We start from the raw sequence: 19,363 nt of genomic DNA, 5'->3' as shown, positions 1-19,363 counted from the left end.
CTTCTTATTTCTTAGTTTTGCTGGGACCAAATGAGGATGTAGCTTCCAACAAGTATCTTTTGTGTGCTTGGGTTTCTTGCAATGTTCACATACCAAATCCCGTTTATCTTCCTTCTTCCAGTCCCTTTCTGAGTCACCCCCTGGCTTGGGTTTAATAGCTGTCAAGGCTGGGAAAGAGGGCTGAGGCTGCATCATGACTTTCCTCCTAGTCTCTTCACTATGCACCAGGGAGTATGCTTGAGAAAGGGTCACACTATCTCTTGTCAATATCTATTGTCGCACAATGTCATATTCTGAATTCAAACCAGCTAGAAACTCAAATACCCTATTCGTCTCGACTTGCTTTCTGTGAGTCTGTGCATCTTTGGGACTCTCCCACTCAAGGGTCTCTAGATGGTCAATCTCATGCCACAAGGATTTCAAGGTAGAGAAGTAGACAGAAACTGGCTTCTCTCCTTGTTTAAGGCTGTTCACCTCACACTTCAGTTCATAGGCTCTGGCAACATTAAGGGGTTGGGAATAGGTTTCTTTCACAACATTCTTTTCCCACAAGTAATTGCGGCTGATATGTGGTTGCATAGAATTACACAGCCATGCCATAACTAAATAGTTCTCTTGAACCCACTTGGTGCATGTTGGGTCCTCCTTGGAAGGTTCTTTCACATCTCCCAAGAGGTAGCCCAGTTTTCCCCTTCCTCCAATAGCCATCATGGCTGATTGCGCCCACTCCAAATAATTTGACCCATCAAATCCCATAGTTGTAATCTGAAACCCGGTTTCAGATACACTACCATAACTGTGGTTTCCAAAACTACTTTCTCCCTGACCCTTAAATTCCATCTTTGATCAAGATTCAGTAGCTACAAACTGTTAGAGCAATTATACCAGAAAACAGAGTCAAACAAGTAAGTCTGAAATCTGATCCGAAACCAACACAAATCTGATCTGATCTGAAATCTGATCCGATCCGATCTGAAACCAACCCAAATCTGATATGAAATCAATCGCCTATCACAGTATATGCAAGAAATCAACTCAAATCTGATCTGAAATCAATCGGCATGCACAGTACCAGGCAGCCTATCAATCTGAGATGCTATTTTTGAAATCACTACCGTGGGGCCCACTACTGCCAGAGCAAAAATAGGGTTTCAACTGTAGGTCTGAAGTAAGTTCTCAGCTGCACTCTCCAAGCAGTCCACACAAGTGGGACTTGTCGTAGGGCAATATGAAACCCTAAAAATTAATCACCTTTGAAGAGGGGGGTTCGGCCCACTAGTTAAACCCTAGAAACAAACTTGAACACAGTTCGGCCCCTCTTTCTAGATAGGTCCAACCTATCTCGACTGATTGCAGTCTCTGAAACTCAGTAAAAAAAAAACTTACTTATGTACTTCGGTTTACTGTTCTAGGGTTACCTGAACCCTAACCTTCGCTGCCTCTTCCTGATTACCAACTCTCTACAAGCCGCGACAAGTCTTCAACTGCTGCAAACCTCTCCTGGTAATCTCCAAGATTCAGCCACCGAAGAACTTCTTCAAAGCTTCCAATCCTAGCTAGTCCTCATGTGGTCGGCTGGACTAGACACATATGAGAAGCCCTAGATAGGCTCTGATACCAAGTAGAAGATCAAGACTGTAATCAGTCTTGAATCCTAAAAGGTTTTAGGTTTGCAAAACAGAAGAGAAAGTGAGAGAAAGGAGAGAGAATAGAAGAGAAATAAGAGAACACAAGTTGTTGAAAGGAGGGACAGATTCTTATTGATCGGCCGCCGCCACTCTCTTAATATTTATAGGTTATGCTTAGTACATAATGGAAAGGACACATCTGCCCTTGGTACTTATATAATAAATAAAGTAAATAAAAACTGAAATAAATAACAACTGAATTAACAAACTGACTCAAACTGACACTACTATAACTGAAACAAATAACTACACTGCTGTCCTACGAACACAGTGGGGAACACTGCAGTGGGGCCCACATCAGTGTTCTCTACAACAACAGCAGTACCCTTTCTGATTTTTGCATACCCAAGAAAAACACACTTCTTTGCCTTTGGATTGAGCTTTGAGCGGTGAGGACCAAGAATATGTGCAAAGCAAACACATCCAAAAACCTTGAGAGGGAAGTGGAACATCTCCCCCTCAGGAAAAATGAGGCTGAATGGGATGCTGAATCCAAGGACACGAGAGGGCACCCTATTAATCAAGAAAATTGCATCACCCCAAAACCGAACTAGAATAGTGGATGTGATCATCATGCTTCTTGCAATCTCAACAATGTGTTTGTTCTTCCTCTTTGCAACACCATTCTACTGTGGACTGTAAGAACAATTGCTTTGATGGATAACACCATACTCTAATAGATATGAAGCAAGGTTCTTTTCAAAATATTCCTTGGCATTGTTTGACCTGAACACTTTCACTCGTACCCCAAACTGTGTTAGCACCATCTGATGAAACTATCGAACCAAGGATAGTACCTCATCACAAGATCTCGTTAAGTAAATCAAAGAATAATGAGAGAAATCATCCACAAATAAAAGAAAATATCGGTAGCCACCCATAGAAGGAACATGGTATGGTCTCCACACATCAGTATGAATAACATCAAAAGCAGATGAACACCTTTTAACTTCGGAAACAAGAAATGCAAGGAAGAAAAGACAAATGTCCCAAACGATTATGCCAAAGAATAATCTAACTCACAGACTCTAACATGATGACCTTGATGATGAGGAACTGCATCCAGGAGGTAGATTCCATTCACCTCACGACCACTCCCAATCATCCTCTTTGAAACCAGATCCTACAAAACACTATGGCCAGGAGAAAAAATCACTGAGCAATTCAAGTTCTTAGTCAAACTACTAACAAATAACAAGTTAGTACTCAATCTGGGAACATGAAAAACAGAGGGTAGGGAAATGGAATCAGTAATCTTGATAGACCCCTTCCAAGCAATGGAAACATGAGATCCATCAGCAGTGGAAACTATCTCTGCCAGAACAGAGTTGTTAAGAAGAAAAAATAGTGGAACTATGGGTCATGTGCACTAAGGCTCCAGAATCTATAATCCAAGGAGGTCCCTCCTTACCTATAGTAGAAACATAGTTTGTAGTGGCATGTGAACTACCTGTATGAGCAAAGGAAGTAGGATGTCCACCACCAGAACCACCTGTACCTAGCTGTCCACCTGTTACCAGATTAGGGCTGATTGTATCTCGCTGATTTAGTAACTGTCCATATCTCTCAAGTTCAGCCCTCACTGCAGCAGCTGCAACAGACTCCAAAGTAGCTGTATTAGGGGGGCCATGTAAGTCACCAGTGACTGCCATGTTAGCATTTCCCTTCTTGTTTTTGAGTCTATTCGGCACAAGGTGAGGATGAAGCTTCCAACAGGTATCTCTCATTTGTTTAGGCTTCTTACAGTAGTCACAAGTCAGATCCTTCTTATCTTCCTTCCTGGTTTCACTGCCACCCCGGTCTTCACTCTGTTTAGGTTTCCAGTACTGACCATGGTTGACTATTCAAGACCTGAATTCCTCATCATTACATTCCTCCTACTCTCTTCCCCTGATACAAAGGCATATGCCTTAGAGAAAGTAACACTATCCCTGGAAAGGATATGTTGCCTTGCAATGTCATACTCGGGGTCGAGACCAGCAAGAAATTCAAAAACCCTATTCTTCTCTAAGAGTTTCTAGTAGGCAGCAGAATCCTTAGTAGTTTCCCAAACCACTATCTCCAGATGGTCAATCTCCTACCATAGGGTTTTAAGGGGTGAAAAATAAACAACAATAGATTTATCTCCCTGTCTGGTAGAAACAACCTGGTTCCTCAACTGATAAGCCCTAGCAACATTTTCATTATGTGAGTAGGTTTCTACAACTCCATTCCAAATTTCCTTAGCTGTATTTGCCCACAAAAAAATTTTACTTATATGGGGCATCATAGAATTGCATAGCCAAGTCATTACCATATAATTTTCCCGTACCCACTAGGAACTGTTAGTTGGATTTCACTTCCTCACCAATGATATACCCCAACTTCCCACCAGCACCAATGGTCATCTTTGCAAATTGTGACCATTCGAAAAAATTTGTACCATCCAACTTAACTGTAGTGATGGTCCCAGCCCCGAAAAGGTCTCCGACACCTCCTCCCACTAGTCCCATTTCACTCCCCAATTTGTTCTCAACTCCGTAACCCTCCATAATCCCAAAAAAAGAGGTAAAAATCTCTTTAAGATGAAAGAATATGAAATAAAACCCTTCAGGCACCACAAACACCCTTTTGGTACCCTAGATGATCCTCCCACAAAATATTCCCTTTCTGCGGGATGAAAGAAGAGAGAGAAGAAGCAACTGGTCCCTCCAGATGCCCCCAAAACAAATGGGACTTGAACCGCCCCTTCAAAAAACTCCAAGGAACCCTAAAAAATTAGGGCGCCACTTCCTAGGTCAAAATTGAACAGTCCTACAAAAACATGACTCTCCCCCTTTCTCTAATTCTTCCTAAATTTGATGGGAAACCCTAGACTGGGCTTACCTGAGGTCTTCAATCAGGCTCTCATATCACCATGCAGTCGGCTGATCTAGGGCTGCATGATAAAGCAGCTCAAGAAACCTTTGGCCTGCTCTGATACCAAGTAGAATTTACTGATAACAGTTTCAGATGAATGCCTTGTAAAGAAAACTAGAAGAAGCTGAAAGGTTTCAGCAGTAAAGAAGAAGAAGAGAGGAGAAGAAAAGAGAGTGGGATGTTGCCAGAATTGAATGAGTCTGGCCGCCAGCCCCTCTTGATTTATATACTTAAAATAAAAGAATGGAAGATTACCTGAATACCCTTAGTAGGATGGCTACTTTAAGTAGCTAAACAGTCACAACTTAAAATAACATAAACTAATGGGCCTAAGGCCCAATTACTTCCGAACTTAACAACTTCAAAATAAAAATAAAAGGCTGGGCCCAATAACTTAAAATTGGCCCAACTCAACACATTAAAAGATTTATGTACTGAATGCCTAGCATCCCTTTATATGGGATGGTTTTATCCATCTATCCCATTTTGTTTATACATTACATTAAAGCCCAGGATAGTTTTTCCTTAGCATCCCTGGTGATGAATCCATAGAACCTGGTTGTTGTTGTTCATCCAGTCCATAGAACCTGGTGACGTGCCTATCACCATTCCTTGCACTATTTCTAACAGTCCTCTTGTTGAGTTCTCATCAATGTTGTTAAAATCTTACGATTTACGACATGATTCATGATTTCAATCATGAATCCCAAGGGTTTCAATTTGAATCTCTGTCCAAATCCTTGTCTGCAAAAATCTTACGATTTTTGTTTGAATCCTACAATTTGATTCATAAACTTTACAATTCATACAATTTCTACAATTCACTGTGATTCAAATAAACTTAATTAAGAATTAGTTTTCTATTTTGGCATCTGTTTGTTTATATTTAGTTTTGTCAAGGGAGACTTGTTTTAAAGCCCCTACTAGAAAATGGTTTATTTACACTATTCAAGATTAGACATTGAGTTTATTTTTCATCATGTGTAGGTTAAATAGCCATTGCATGTGGATTTATTTGACTTTCAAGTCAAGTTGAATATATCATCTTAGGATTCTATTGTATAAGTTTTAAATTCTATTGTTTTAGGTAGATATGGATTAAAAATAGTGTAAAATCACTTCCCTATATATACTTAGCCTTTTAGTATATCTATATTTATTTATTTTTGATAAATTTGTGACAAATAGAAATAATCTTACGATTTATGATACAATTTACGATTCAATTCGATTTGACTTTCTTTATGATTTACAATGTGATGATGATTTTCAAAACATTGGTTCTCATAGCCAATCCTAAGTACAGTTAAAGCATATCTTCATGAAGAGCTCCAACTCCAGGAGGCCCTGGATAACCAATTGAGGTTCAATCAAAATTCAGCTTTGTACTCCCAAAGTCCCAATATTTGGAGAAGTCCATCAGATATTGGCGATATCCCTAGTAGTAGAACCTATTACTAGGTGAAGGGGATAAATAACTCCATGTTTTGGCCCGATGTGCTACTTTCATGGTTGTGCTTTCTATTATTGCCTCCTTTGTTCAAATTTTCCCTTTGTTATCCTTGTATTTCTTTCTTCCTACACAGTCCAGATGATTGTTGCTCTTGTTCATCTCTATAGTATTCTCCCTCTTTTTCTAGCAGGGTGAATTGTTATGAATTGAACTGTGTCCATTGGGGGAATCCATCTGCAACCAAAAAGAGAGGAGAAACACTTTCGAAATGCATGAGACAAATGTATATGAGATTAGTAAATGGTAAGTGGTCTCCCCACTAGGACAACATAGAGGAAAGACATGGAGAAAGACACCAATTGGGTCTTCTTTTTTGAATAGTATCACAAGTAATGATTTTTTTTAAAGAAAAAACCTCCTAGCAAAAAGCTTGTTTCTGTGGGTGCATAGGTCTAGAGAAAACTTCTTTCATTGGGAAGGATGGGAATGGAACAGGGAAGGGCGAAAGGACATCAAAAAAAGAGAAACAAGTAAAAATACTTGAAGAAATGGTTCTGTCCAAATATGAGATAAAAGGTATCCAACGAAACACCTTTAAGGATTTGCAGAAGATTAATGGCATTAATTGACCCCAAGTCCCTAAGCCCTCTTCTGAAGCCGAAGTCCCAACTTGTCCTAGCTGAGGAAGTTTTGAAGTTTTGATCAACTTGTCCCAACTTGATTAAAAAAAAAAAGTTGTCTGTCAGAGGAGAGTCCTCCACCCAAATATCTAATGGAGTTCAGGTAGGAAGTATATTGTGAATTACTTTCTCAGGGTAAGTCAAAGTTGCCTTGGCTGAGAGGCCAACTTCCCAACCATTTTCCATCAACCCATCGATGCTTATTGTAACTTTATGCCACAACCTGTCAGGTTCCGATGGAAGTCTCCAAAGCCATTTTCCAAGGACAGAAGAATTCCTTATGCTATCAGCCGTCTTTCCTATCCCCACACCTCCTTGGTCCTTTCTTCCACAGACCATCTTCCACTTCACCAAATTGTCTTTTCTGGACTGTTTCATGTATTATTAACGTTTTGCCATAGCTAAAGTTTCTTGTGTTTTCTGAAGTGTTTGCTTTGACTTAGATAATTCATGAGTTTAATACAGTTTCATTTATTATTGTTATATTGTTGTTATTTTGAATTTTCTGAAGTGTTTGCTTTGACTTAGATAATTCATGAGTTTAATACAGTTTCATTTATTATTGTTATATTGTTGTTATTTTGAATTTTGTATCCTCTTCCCAGGATCATGAAAGTGTGGTAAAAGCTATCTACACTGGAACAGAGTTTGTGGAAGTTTTACTGCAGGTGATGAAGCTGGTATTGTTCTAGAAACCGCAAGTTTCTATGCTGAACAAGGTGGACAGGTACTGTATATCCTACCAGATGGCCTATCTTTTCTTTCTTCTTTTTTTTTATTTTAATATCTTCTCTTATTCTCTACTATAAGAATTATATAATGGTAGAATACAGATGAGGGGTTGGACAACACTGAAATACAAACTATCCACATTCAAAATTTATATATGCACATTGTTGTGACCAAGGTGGACCCTTCATTGAAGGCATTAAGCAAGTCTATAAGCCTACCAAGGAACACCAAGAAAAGAACATGGATACCTCCTCTCTTAACCAAAAGAATGTAAAGATAAAGGAAGCAAGAAGACATACTCGCATTCTGTTTTGATGATGATGGTGATGTGTAAAGAATGATACAAAGGAATAACTTTTGGGCTTGACTGGTGTTCTTCAAGTGTCCTTTTGTTGTACTTTTGTCCATAATTGTTAAGAGTGATAGGTTTTTTGTGCAGACAACTTTATCAATATGTGAAAATTACATGGTACTCTTGAAGATATTTGGTTTTATACTCTTATTCTGCACCTTTCTTTGGGATCCTTTCCATCCTTTCTTTTGAAGGATTTGCAATTTTTCTTTTTTTTTTTTTTCTTTATTTGTCCTTACTTTTGCAAGTGCTGAGACACAAGTCTGTGGAGGTTTTCCCCCCTTTAGAACCATTTTGGGATCTTGTAAAAAGTTGCCAATAATTTTGAACTGACAAGTTTTCAGGATTTCCTGGTAAAGAATGAGATGGCAGTGATCAACAGTAGGTCATGGGCATCTTTTCTATATTCCTGTGCCCTTGTACCTTCTTTTAATCCTGATAATGCATCTATTTTGCCTCAATATATAAGCCGTGAAAATATTCTGTTGTCTTACTTGGGTTCGTTTGATTTTAGATATTTGATACTGGATCACTTGAAGGCTCCGTTGGATCATTTCAAGTTCTTAATGTTCAAATCTTTGGAGGTTTAATCCTCCACATTGGTTCTATTGCTGGAGGAACTGGCAGGTTTTCTGTGGGTGATAAAGTAATTTGCAAGGTGAAACACTAAGTTCACTGTCTTCTATTCTTATTCAGTGTTTCTTTCCTTTTATTGTTCTAGTTATTTGTCACCATATGCAATGCTTGATGTCATGAACAGGTTGACTATGACAGACGCACACTCATTGCTCCTAATCATACCTGTACTCACATGTTGAACTTTGCCCTCAGAGTATGCCACAACCACTACTTGCCTCCAAACGTTTTGCTTATCGTTTGGTTATGTATGATTCTTCACATTTTCCTTACTATGCATGCTGCAGGAAGTGCTTGGCGATCATGTTGACCAAAAGGGATCTATTGTTCTTCCTGAAAAACTAAGATTCGATTTTTCCCATGGTAGTATTTTATTCTTTCAAGTTGGTGCATTTAAATGCATGCACATTCTTTCTGTGACTCATCGAGATTTATAACAGGCAAACCTATTCATCCTGATGATTTGAGAAAGATTGAGTCAATTGTTAACCAACAAATAAAAGATGAGTTGGATGTTTTTTCCAAGGAGGCAACCCTTGCTGATGCTAAACGCATAGCTGGTTTACGAGCTGTATTTGGAGAAGTTAGCTTATTCTTTTCTCTCATCATTGTTGGTGTTGAATTTGGCAACAAACTAGTTTCTAAGCATATTTGATCTACTTGTACATCAATTTTCTAAAATATTGTGATGATGATATAGGTCTATCCTGACCCAGTTAGAGTTGTGGCAATTGGTAGAAAAGTGGAGGATCTTCTGGCTGATCCAGATGATAAAGAATGGTTGTCAATCTCAACAGAGCTTTGTGGAGGTCAGCTTGTCGGTGTTGAAAGTGATAATCTTAATTTTATCATGGCACTGTTTGATGCTTCAGTACCATAAAAGCAATTGTTTTCACAAGTCGAGAAAAGTAGACTGATAAACTCTTATTCTATAAGGGAAACAAAACAAAAGGAATTCAGGATTTTATAGTCACAGGATGAGCCCTTGAATTGTATGAATTGTAGTTTTTCCATACATGCATACTACATTTATGTATTGTATAGAACACTAATGTGGATCCCACTAAGGTGGTTCCCACTGTTCGTATGTCAGCAATAAGTTATGATTATGATTAGTTCTTTATGATAAGATTAGAAATAGTCTTTTATAAGATTAGGACTAGTCTTTTATAAGATTAGGACTAGTCTTTTATAAGATTAGGATTAGTCTTTTTTCAGCTTTATCTTATCTTATCTTATCTTGCCATGTAAGCAATTCAGTCCTTTTACAAGTATGATACTATGTATATAAATTTAAGAGGGGAGCGGCTGTTTCAAACATCAACCCAACTCTCTTTTATCAAAATCTCTCTCTCTCTCTCTCTCTCTCTCTCTTTTTCTCCCTCTTATTTTCTTATTTTTTCTTCTCCTTTTAAGTGTCTGTTCAATCCTGAGCGACTACTTGTATTATTTTCAATTAAAAAACATTGTAATAGCATCTTCTTCTAAAATGTGCACAGTACATTTGATTGTATCATATAAGCTATCTTACATAAGAGTATTATCATATTTAGATCATTATAATAAGAGATATGCTTATAGTCATCAAGATTGAGAATATAATGCATATTTTTTATGTTTTTTTATCAGTAAGAAGAAGTAACTTTATTAAAATCCAGAAAGTTTAAATACAACAGTACTCTCCAGAAATCTATAGAATTAGAGACAGAATGTCAGGTATAGCCCAGTATTTTCAACCTGTTGTTGACCCAGCCAGTTCAGACCAGTGATCCAGTCACAATTCCAGTTTGGGTCAACCTCTAGCCTGCTGCTGCTATATTACAAAAGATCATTGGCTTGGTCAACAATCCGTTGACCCGGATGGTTGAACAGTTGACCCATCTGACTCATTCAACAGGTTTATCAGCTTTTTATCATTCTAAATTTTTGAATTTTTATAATGATGACATCACAGGTTGAGCTGTTGGCCCAAATGGTTGAATTGTTGACCCATTGGCCCTGAGGAAAAAGAAGTTCAACCTCTGGGCCAGGTTTTAAAATACCAGTGTAGCCATTGACTGAAATAACTGGAACCCACCTGAATGAGAAATTTAGATAGCATATTAAAGCAACCAAAACAAAATGTATATTCTTATGTTATGTATACTTGTTTTCCTTGTATGAATATATTCTTATATGATTCAAACAGACTTTTGGCCCTATGGATCCAAACTCGTCTTTATCTATCTATCTATCTATTTATCAATATATATATATATATATATTGAAACCTGATAAATTTATTTTGAAACCTGATTATTGGATGTGCCTAGGGACCCATATATCAAATACACGGGAGGCTAAAGCATTTGCTCTTTTATCCGAGGAAGGAATTGCTAAGGGTGTCCGAAGAATAACTGCTGTTACAACTGACTGTGCTTTTAAGGCAATGGAATTGGCAAGGTCACTAGATCAAGAGATCAGTGGTGCTGCTAAGATAGAAGTAAGCCAGCTGGAGAAGGTAAGCACTCAAATTCCTTTTAGTTCTACAATAATATAGTTAGACATCATCATTGAATTTTCACATTTTATGTTATATTTCCTCAATCTGCATTCTTTGTTCTACAATCTACAACATCCAGTCATCTTGAATTTCAGTAAAGGTCTTCATTGTCTTACACAGCTTAGTTAAAGCATTACCTAGGCATCAACTAGGTGACCGCCTAGGCATTCTGGAGGCCAATCGCCTAGGTGACCAACTAGGTATGTAGTATAGATATAGATATCTTAGTGGGAGAAAATAACTAACTCTGCCCCTTTTAAATATCAATTTAAGTGTTTTTTTATCAATAGGAATGCGTACAAAGATAAAAAGTAGGACTTTTGATCCCTCTGTAGTTATTTATTTCTCCTTTAAACTGGGGAGTTTATTTACCTTAAGAATCAGTTGTAAAATTCCATTGAAACGTATACTGATTTAATTTGTGTTTTGTGGTGTTATAGCTTATAAATTGCCAAAGATTAGGACATTATCCAGTCCACACCTCCCAATACCCCAGATAGCTGGAACCAACACTGGATAATGGCTTTTTCGTTTTTGTACCTAGTGTAATGTTTTGTTGTTACCAAGGCATTGACTCACCTCACCAGCCCAAAACACCTAGGCATTGCCTAGCTGCCTTAACTATACTGATATTACAAATAGTTGGCATAACTCAACAGTAGGGTAACCTTATAAGTTTTTCTGTGAGAAGCTTGTGGGATCTATATTTTTTTTTTTGGAAAAGGTAAGGTAAATTTATTAGAAAAACTTAGAGATACAAACAGAAACCTGCCAAAGACAAGGCAAGAACGGGGGCATCCCCCATTACAAACACCAAATAGACTGAGATCTCAACAACTGGAATACATTTAAATGTTTGAACTCTGGATGACAGAAATCCAGGACATCAATTTGCTGACTACTGCCTGCCCTATCTCCTCTGGACTTTTCACTTTATGGTTAAATATTTTGTTGTTTCTCTCAAACCAAATGGCCCAGAGCACTGCTGCCAGGATAGTACTCCAGATTAGCTTCCCTTTTTTTACTTATCTTCCAACTGCAAAGCACATCCTTTACAGATTTTGGCATGACCCAACAAATCCCCACTGCCTGTAAGAAATGATCCCACACCTGGGCGGCAATTGGGCAGTGAATACAAAAATGATCAGTAGTCTCTGGGTGTGTGATTCACAAAGAACACAATAGTCATCAGGGATCTGCAAGCCTCTTCTTTCTAGGTTAGTTCTGGACAGGCATTTTTTTAAAGTCATAGTCCAGACAAGGAAGTTCACTTTTGAGGGACTAATTGAATTCCAAATCTGCTTAGATGGAAAATCCCCCACTGCAGCTCTACTACTAAATCTACTGGCCATTGATTTTATTGAGAAGCTACCCTCTTTAGACCAATTCCAAGTCCAATCCCAAGTCCACTAGTCATCCTGATTACAGCCAATCCTTTGAGCTTGTAATGTTTCCAACAATCTCATAACTCCTTTCACTTCCCAATCAAAAAGGCTTCTTCTGAACTGTGGAACCGAGGTCAGCAGTCGAAGTATTCTGATTGGTGGCACACTGATAAAGAAGAGGGAAATCTTCAGACAAAGGGTGGTCCAAGCACCAAGGATCCTTCCAGAATCTGATTTTGTCTCCTCTGCCTACTTTAAAGCTTAAACACTCTCTAAACAAGGGAAAATATCTCATTATGCCTTTCCGTAAAGAGCAGCCCCAATTAGGAAGTGGATCTCTCAATCTCCAGTTTCCCCACTCTACCCCAAACTTGGCAGCTATCAGGCTTCTCCACCAAGCTCCCCTTTCTGGTGCAAATCTCCAGATCCATTTACTAAGAAGAGACAAATTAGTCACCTTGATTTTCCTTAAACCCAGCCCCCCTTCTTCCATAGGAAGACATTTGATCCCAGTTGACAAGATGAATCTTCTTTTCTTCCTCCCAACCCCTCCACAAGAAATTCCTTTGGAGAGTCTCCAGTCTCTTTGCCACTTTTTTCTCAGACAGGGAAAAGGGAAAGAAAATAAGTAAGCAGATTTGAAAGGGTTACTCTTCCTCCAAAAGACAAATATTTTGCCTTCCAAGAGGAGAGCTTTTTTCCGATCTTTCAATTACCAGGTTCCAAATGGCTGAAGAAGAACATTTAGCTCCCAAGGGCAGTCCCAAATATTTAACAAGAAGCTGTTCCACCCATCAAGCCATTACTTTGGCGCATTCCTCCAAATTAGGAACCTGACCCACTGGGATAATTTGGCTTTTATTAAGGTTAACTTTCAGACCTGTTACTACAAACCAGTTGAGAATCCCTAATAAGTTTTTCAACTGCTCCTGAGATGCATCTATGAAACATAAGGTGTCATCAGCAAATTGGAGGATGTTGACTTTTTCCTCCCCGGGAGAAATTGCAAACCCTTCCCACAAACCAGATTCAGCTGCCTTCTGACTGAAGAGAGATAGGACTTCAGCAATACAAATAAAGAGCAGAGGAAAGAGGGGATCTCCTTGCCTAAGCCCTCTGGAGCTCTAAAGGAAACCTGCTGCTTGTCCATTTATCAGGATGGAAAATTTTGGGGAAGACACATTGACTTTCATCCAATTCCTCCATTTTGCCCAAAATTCATTTTTTTTCCAAGACACAATCTAAGCATCTCCAATTTACATGGTCATAAGCTTTTTCTATGCCCAGTTTGCACACAAAACCAGGAATCCCCTCTCTCTTCCTAGAGTCATCAATTCATTTGCAATTAGAATCGAATCAATGAGCTTTCTACCCCGGCAGAAAAGCACTTTGAGTACTTGAGATCACACTATTTAACACCTCCTTCACCCTTTCAGCTAAAACTTTAGCCAGAATCTTGTAGAAACTATTCAGAAGACTTATTGGCCTAAAGTCTTTTAAGTGCACAGCCCCTTCAACTTTGGGAATAAGAGTCACAAAAGTGTTGTTCAAGCTTCTTTGCAGTGGAGCACTTGAGTGGAAGGCCTGAAAAGCATCTAGAATATCTTTCTTCACAAAATCCCAACTCTTGACATAAAACATGTGGGCAAACCATCCGGCCCAGGAGATTTCTCATTATCCAAATTGCTAATTGGTAAAAGGTCTTTCAAGGGAGCTTCTTTGATTTTCACTCAGCCTCTTAAAGGGGAGATTTAAAGGGAGAGTTCTGCACTTCCAATTCTCCTTATAGAGGTTTTTATAAAAATATGTTGCAATCACTTTGATTTCTGCAGTAGATTCTCCCACCTTATCATCCCAAATAAGTTTGCTAATTGAAGAAGTTCTGATTCTAGCGTTTTCCACCTTATGGAAATAATGAGTGTTCCTGTCCCCTGCTTTAAGCCAGACTGTCATAGCTCTCTGTCTCCACTTTAATTCCTCCTTGACTGCCAATTTATCATAAACAGACTTTGACTGAAGTCTCTTCAATGTTAACTCCTCTGAAACTGGGCCCAATTCCTTTGCTCTGTCAATTTCTTCAATTAGGCTAAGGCAAGCTCTTTTTTCTATTTCTGAGTTCAGATTGATTTCCAGCTTCCATATTTTCACTCTTTCCTTGACTGCACCCAACTTTTTTGCTAAAACAAAAGAGCTAGAACCTTCCACCTGCGCTTCACACCAAGCTGATCTTAATAAACGGAGAAAATCAGCATCTTCAAACCAAGCATTCTCAAATTAAAAATGTGCTTTAATTCTGTCCCTATTACCACAAATTAAATGAATTGGCACATGGTCTGAAACTGGCCTAGGGAGAATCACTTGTTTAAAATCAGGAAAGACCTCAGCCCAATTTACTAATACCAGAAATCTATCTAATTTGACTAGAGTTGGGTTTTCCTAGTTATTTGTCCAAGTGAAATTTCCTCCTACTAACGGCAGGTCAAGCAGCTTAAAGCTGTTTACAAAACCAGCAAATAAACTCATCCTTATTGACCTCCTACATCTAACATTTTTTTCTTCAACCGACAGGGTTAAATTGAAATCCCCTCCATTTACCCAAGGGCAAGTTAAGGAGCCTCTCACCTCTGCTAATTCTTCTAAAAACAGGTTTCTTCAACCGACAGGGTTAAATTGAAATCCCCTCCCATTTTTTCAATTCTGCTGCACCATATTCCAGCCAAGCTCCAGCATCCACCGCTTTTCCATAGGAAAAGTTTTTCCTGGTTCTCACATCAGGCCCTCCCCAACCATACCAATTCTCTACCTCCCATCTCCTTCCTAAAGGAGTTTTTTCGGGGTAACCTCTTCGAAACATTTGAGTTCTCCCCCTTCCTTCCTACCTCAGTGTTACCAGTCCCTATCTTCCCTCAGCCCAGCCGTACCTTGGCCCAAATTAAACTGAACCTAACCATTCCATTTGATCCAAACCAGTTTGTTCAGCCTGGTCCGGCTCTGACCTAAACAGTTCAACCAACCCCAAACCCAATCATGTGGTTTGGTCTGATCCAGTCCAATCCAGATCCACATGGTTTGATCATATACAAGCCAAATTATTTCCTCTTAAATTTTCAGTGTAAAAAGTATGTGCTTGTGCTGTGATTTGAACCTAGAACACTCAATGTGTAAGACAACACTTTTACCAGTAGGCCATGCTTAACAATGTTGTCACAATTGATTTTTAGTTTAAGTATTTTTTATGTGAATTTATTACAAGGTTAATGGGTTGGGCAGGTTGAGTTGGGTCAAAGTGGGTTTGGGTTGAACCCTTCCCATTTAAATTTGTTTAAATAGCTCATTAATGGGTTGAGTTGAAGCTCAACCCAAACCCATCCAATGCCACCCCTAATGAGAACATATCAAATTCTTGTTGTGAGATGTGTACAACAGTTATGAAAAAAATTGGTAGGACTTATCATATTCTAGAAGCTTCACTGCACCGTATCTTTATGGTTGGCAGTGCCAGATTATTTTATATGGTATGCTTAAGCATGTTGAAGTATCCAGATGTGCTACCTACCTTAACATAGAACCCATGATTTCCAATGTTTCCATGGGCCCTTTTTGATGGGTCATTATTTGGTGTTTTGGTAAAATCTTGGGCTGTCAAGAGTGAGAATGCGGGTTTGAATTTGGAGCAGCCACTTTGTTCAAAAATGCCAAAGGTTAGGACTGTATCCAGTCCGCCCACTCCCAAGACCCCATATAGCTGAGACCAACATTGGATAATGGCCTTTCATGGGATACTTCTGATTTATCAATGTTTGGCTCATATCCTTCCATCTCTGTCATCTTCTCTTCTGAGTAAATGGATCCATATGAAACCTTTTTTAAGTTGTATGTTTAAGTCAGTCAACTTATCATGAGGGTGAATATTTGAAAGTGTTCAATAAATTGAATTTTATAACAGAGGAAGAACCACAACCCAACACTACTAACTAGGAAAAAAACACCTGAACTTTATAAGCATTCAAAAATATCATAAATGGTCATCAGGAGACACATCTTTGTGGCATGTTTAGAATCAGATTTCGTTTTCTAATTGTAGTTTTGTGTTCCTCTTTAAGAATTAAATGATCTAGTTAGATGAATTTTGTGTTGGTGCCAATCTGAATTATGCCATATTTTCAAATTTTCTTTTTTGCACTTAGAATTTTTCTTTCATTTGGCAAAATGGAGTGAATTGAATGTTTTCTTGTTGCCAGAAAGTTGCTTCTCTAAAAAGTCGTGTACAGTCAGCAACTATTCCAGCAGCTATGAAAACGGATCTGAGTGCCAAGATTTCCCAACTTCAGGTGAGTGTAGTTGACTCGATAAAGCTTGTTCTTCACAGTTGAACCTCTCTTCTCTAAGGAATCTTTTATGTTGTTCCAGCTTCAACTGCTAATTTTAAACCTTGGACTAAAAGAAATTGCTATTTCAATCAGGATCAAGTTAGAAAGGAAATGAAGAAGATAGCACAGGAAAATGTTCAGAAGGCAAAAACAATGGCTGCTGAGATGGCAGATGCTGCTGCTTCAAATGGAGAAAGCTTCTGTGTTTGTCATGTTAGTGTTGGTCTAGATGCAGCTGCAGTTCGGGAAGCAGTTATTAGAACTATGGACCAGAAGGTTGTTGTTAATGGTTATCAACTTTCTGTTACTTTCTATAAATAATTTGCAAAGAAGGCCATCATTAAAAGTGTTAGGGCTGTTGCAAGATTAGAGCATGAGAACTCATCACCTCTCTACCACCTAGGCACCTACAAATATCTGCATGCATGCATGTGCACACACATACACACAAATACATGCTATGTGGTCAGTCGCATGCCAGAAACAAGTTGCATCCACACTACAGAACCGGTACACCCATAAACTAAACAGATTTCAGTCAACGTCACAATTCAGGTAAACCACAACTTCAATCTACCAACCTCCACCAAACCAAGTGTAGGTAACATGAACCCCTGTTCCCCCTCTCCCCCTCCCCCCCCCCCCCCCAAAAAAAAATAATAATAATAATAATAATAAATAAATAAATAAATACATGCAGGAAGGCAAAGAAGCCAGATAACTTCCACCTGCCTCCTCAACATATGTGTGCATAGATACTCAGATCCATGTATCGAGAAAAGAAATGAAAAAACCATGCAAGCACATAAGCCAGACATGATTAGCAGGAAATGTAAAGAAGTCAAAGAAAAGCTTTTGTTTGCATCACCTGCATCACCATTCATATTGTGTGCACGTGGACACTCAGATCCATGGATCAAGACTAGAGCACAAGGGATTCCTTACCCATCATTGCCAAGAGAGACACTAACACATTATGATCTAGATCTGCTTCCAACTTCCAACTATATGGGATTGGTATTGATTACATAAATCCTGTTCTGCTGTTCCACTCTGTTCATTGCCTCAAAAAATATACAAAGACTATACACACGTACACAAAATTAGCAGTATGTGCAAAGATGCCAAAGAAAAACTCTTATTTGCATTGTTGCTCATTTCTAACACCAAAAATATCATGTACTCATGAGCTCTCAGATCCATGTATCATGAATAGAGAACTAGGCTGCACTAAAAAAAAATGAATAGAGCATGTGGAATTCCACATTCACCACTGCCAAGGCAGAGATATATACCAACATAAACACTGACGAGTCAAACAAAACATGCACGGGTATACATTTCATGAGTACACAATCAAATACATGTACACAGACTAATGATAACCTGAATATGCAGTATTATGCACCAAACAGGTATACATCCGTTCACTAATATTATGTGCGTATAAGCCAATCTTCCACTGTAAGTCTTCCTTCACTATTGTGTTACATGAATCACTAGAATGACAACCATTGGCTGTTACCCCCCCCCCCCCTTCTCCAATTCATGACTGCTAAAACATAACTAAATAGAAACATGGTAATCGCATCCACAGGTATGCTCTAGGTTTACTGATTACTCGTTTCTGGATGCACAGGGAATGTCAGTGATGATATTTAGTACGGATGAAACTACAAACAAAGCTGTGGCGTGTGCTGGGGTAGTGGAAAATGTAGATAAGAGCAAGGATTTGGATGTATTGGAGTGTTTACAGCTGCAATGGAGCCTCTGAAAGGGAGGGGTGGTAAAGGAAATGTTGGCAAACGTTTCTATGCTCAGGTCCAGGTTAGCTCTCTGGAATGGCTTAGGTTCCAATTCCTTGGGAAATGTCATTTTAGCTTGCTATAAAAGAAATTTCATCTTTACTTTGGTCCTAAATTGTTGTTCTGTACTAACTACTTGAATGACTCGTTTTCAGGGGACAGATGCATCACACCTCCAGGAGGCCATGGATATTGCAACAGCCTTTGCATCAATGAGATTGAGATAACAACCACTTACCATTCAACTCTTCCCAGCTGCAGTTCACTTCATATCAATTTTTTATGCTGAACCAACATTTCTATGGATTTAGATATTTGAAGCAATAGGAAAAAAACAAAAGAATGTAGGATGATTAAATTATTGCGTTACAACAATTAATTTTTACTATAGTAGACACTGAAACTCTGAAGTACAAAATATAGTAGCTATCTTATTAAAGATATTATTTTCCTCCAATCCTATACTTGTTCAACCCCTTGTTCAGCTGTTATCAAAAGGCACCTTAATCTACCAAATTGAATCTGATAATAGAAAACTCAATCATTTATCACGAGATTAAGTTAAATTTTCAGCACTGGTTAGGTGAAGAATGCTAAGAGATAAGCATTGACAGAGAAATGATACAAAAGTAACAAACTTGATGGGATAAATTTTGTTGGTTTATACCCCTTAAATTGATTTATCCGGAAGATGAATTAAATGCTGAACAAGGATGCATTTCAGCTTTTTCCTATATGCTTCTTTCTTTTAGCAGCCCTGGATTCCCATCCAAGATGGCTGCTAAAATTGTTATTAAAGATGGATTTCTGATGGCAGCTAAA

The 19,363-nt window shown here is 38.5% G+C and overlaps 1 protein-coding gene across 1 annotated transcript in view; it reads left to right on the top strand.

Moving 5' to 3' along the window:
* The window catches only part of LOC148869758 (alanine--tRNA ligase-like), a 55,788-nt gene extending 36,790 nt beyond the window's left edge, over window positions 1-18,998 (top strand). Inside the window, 13 exon segments of the mRNA XM_088972769.1 lie at window positions 7,325-7,373; window positions 7,376-7,446; window positions 8,318-8,461; window positions 8,564-8,635; window positions 8,727-8,802; window positions 8,880-9,022; window positions 9,140-9,248; window positions 10,752-10,939; window positions 16,608-16,697; window positions 16,830-17,012; window positions 18,376-18,481; window positions 18,484-18,563; window positions 18,697-18,998. Coding sequence (XP_088828895.1) covers window positions 7,325-7,373; window positions 7,376-7,446; window positions 8,318-8,461; window positions 8,564-8,635; window positions 8,727-8,802; window positions 8,880-9,022; window positions 9,140-9,248; window positions 10,752-10,939; window positions 16,608-16,697; window positions 16,830-17,012; window positions 18,376-18,481; window positions 18,484-18,563; window positions 18,697-18,768 — 1,383 coding nt within the window. The 3' untranslated portion in view covers window positions 18,769-18,998.
* Window positions 18,999-19,363: the final 365 nt, after the last annotated feature.

The sequence above is a fragment of the Nelumbo lutea genome, chromosome 2, assembly GCF_056320005.1.
Source record: "Nelumbo lutea isolate HS-2025 chromosome 2, American lotus-T2T, whole genome shotgun sequence".
In the NCBI taxonomy this organism is placed as follows: domain Eukaryota; kingdom Viridiplantae; phylum Streptophyta; class Magnoliopsida; order Proteales; family Nelumbonaceae; genus Nelumbo; species Nelumbo lutea.
This window is presented reverse-complemented; position numbering and strand designations above follow the sequence as displayed.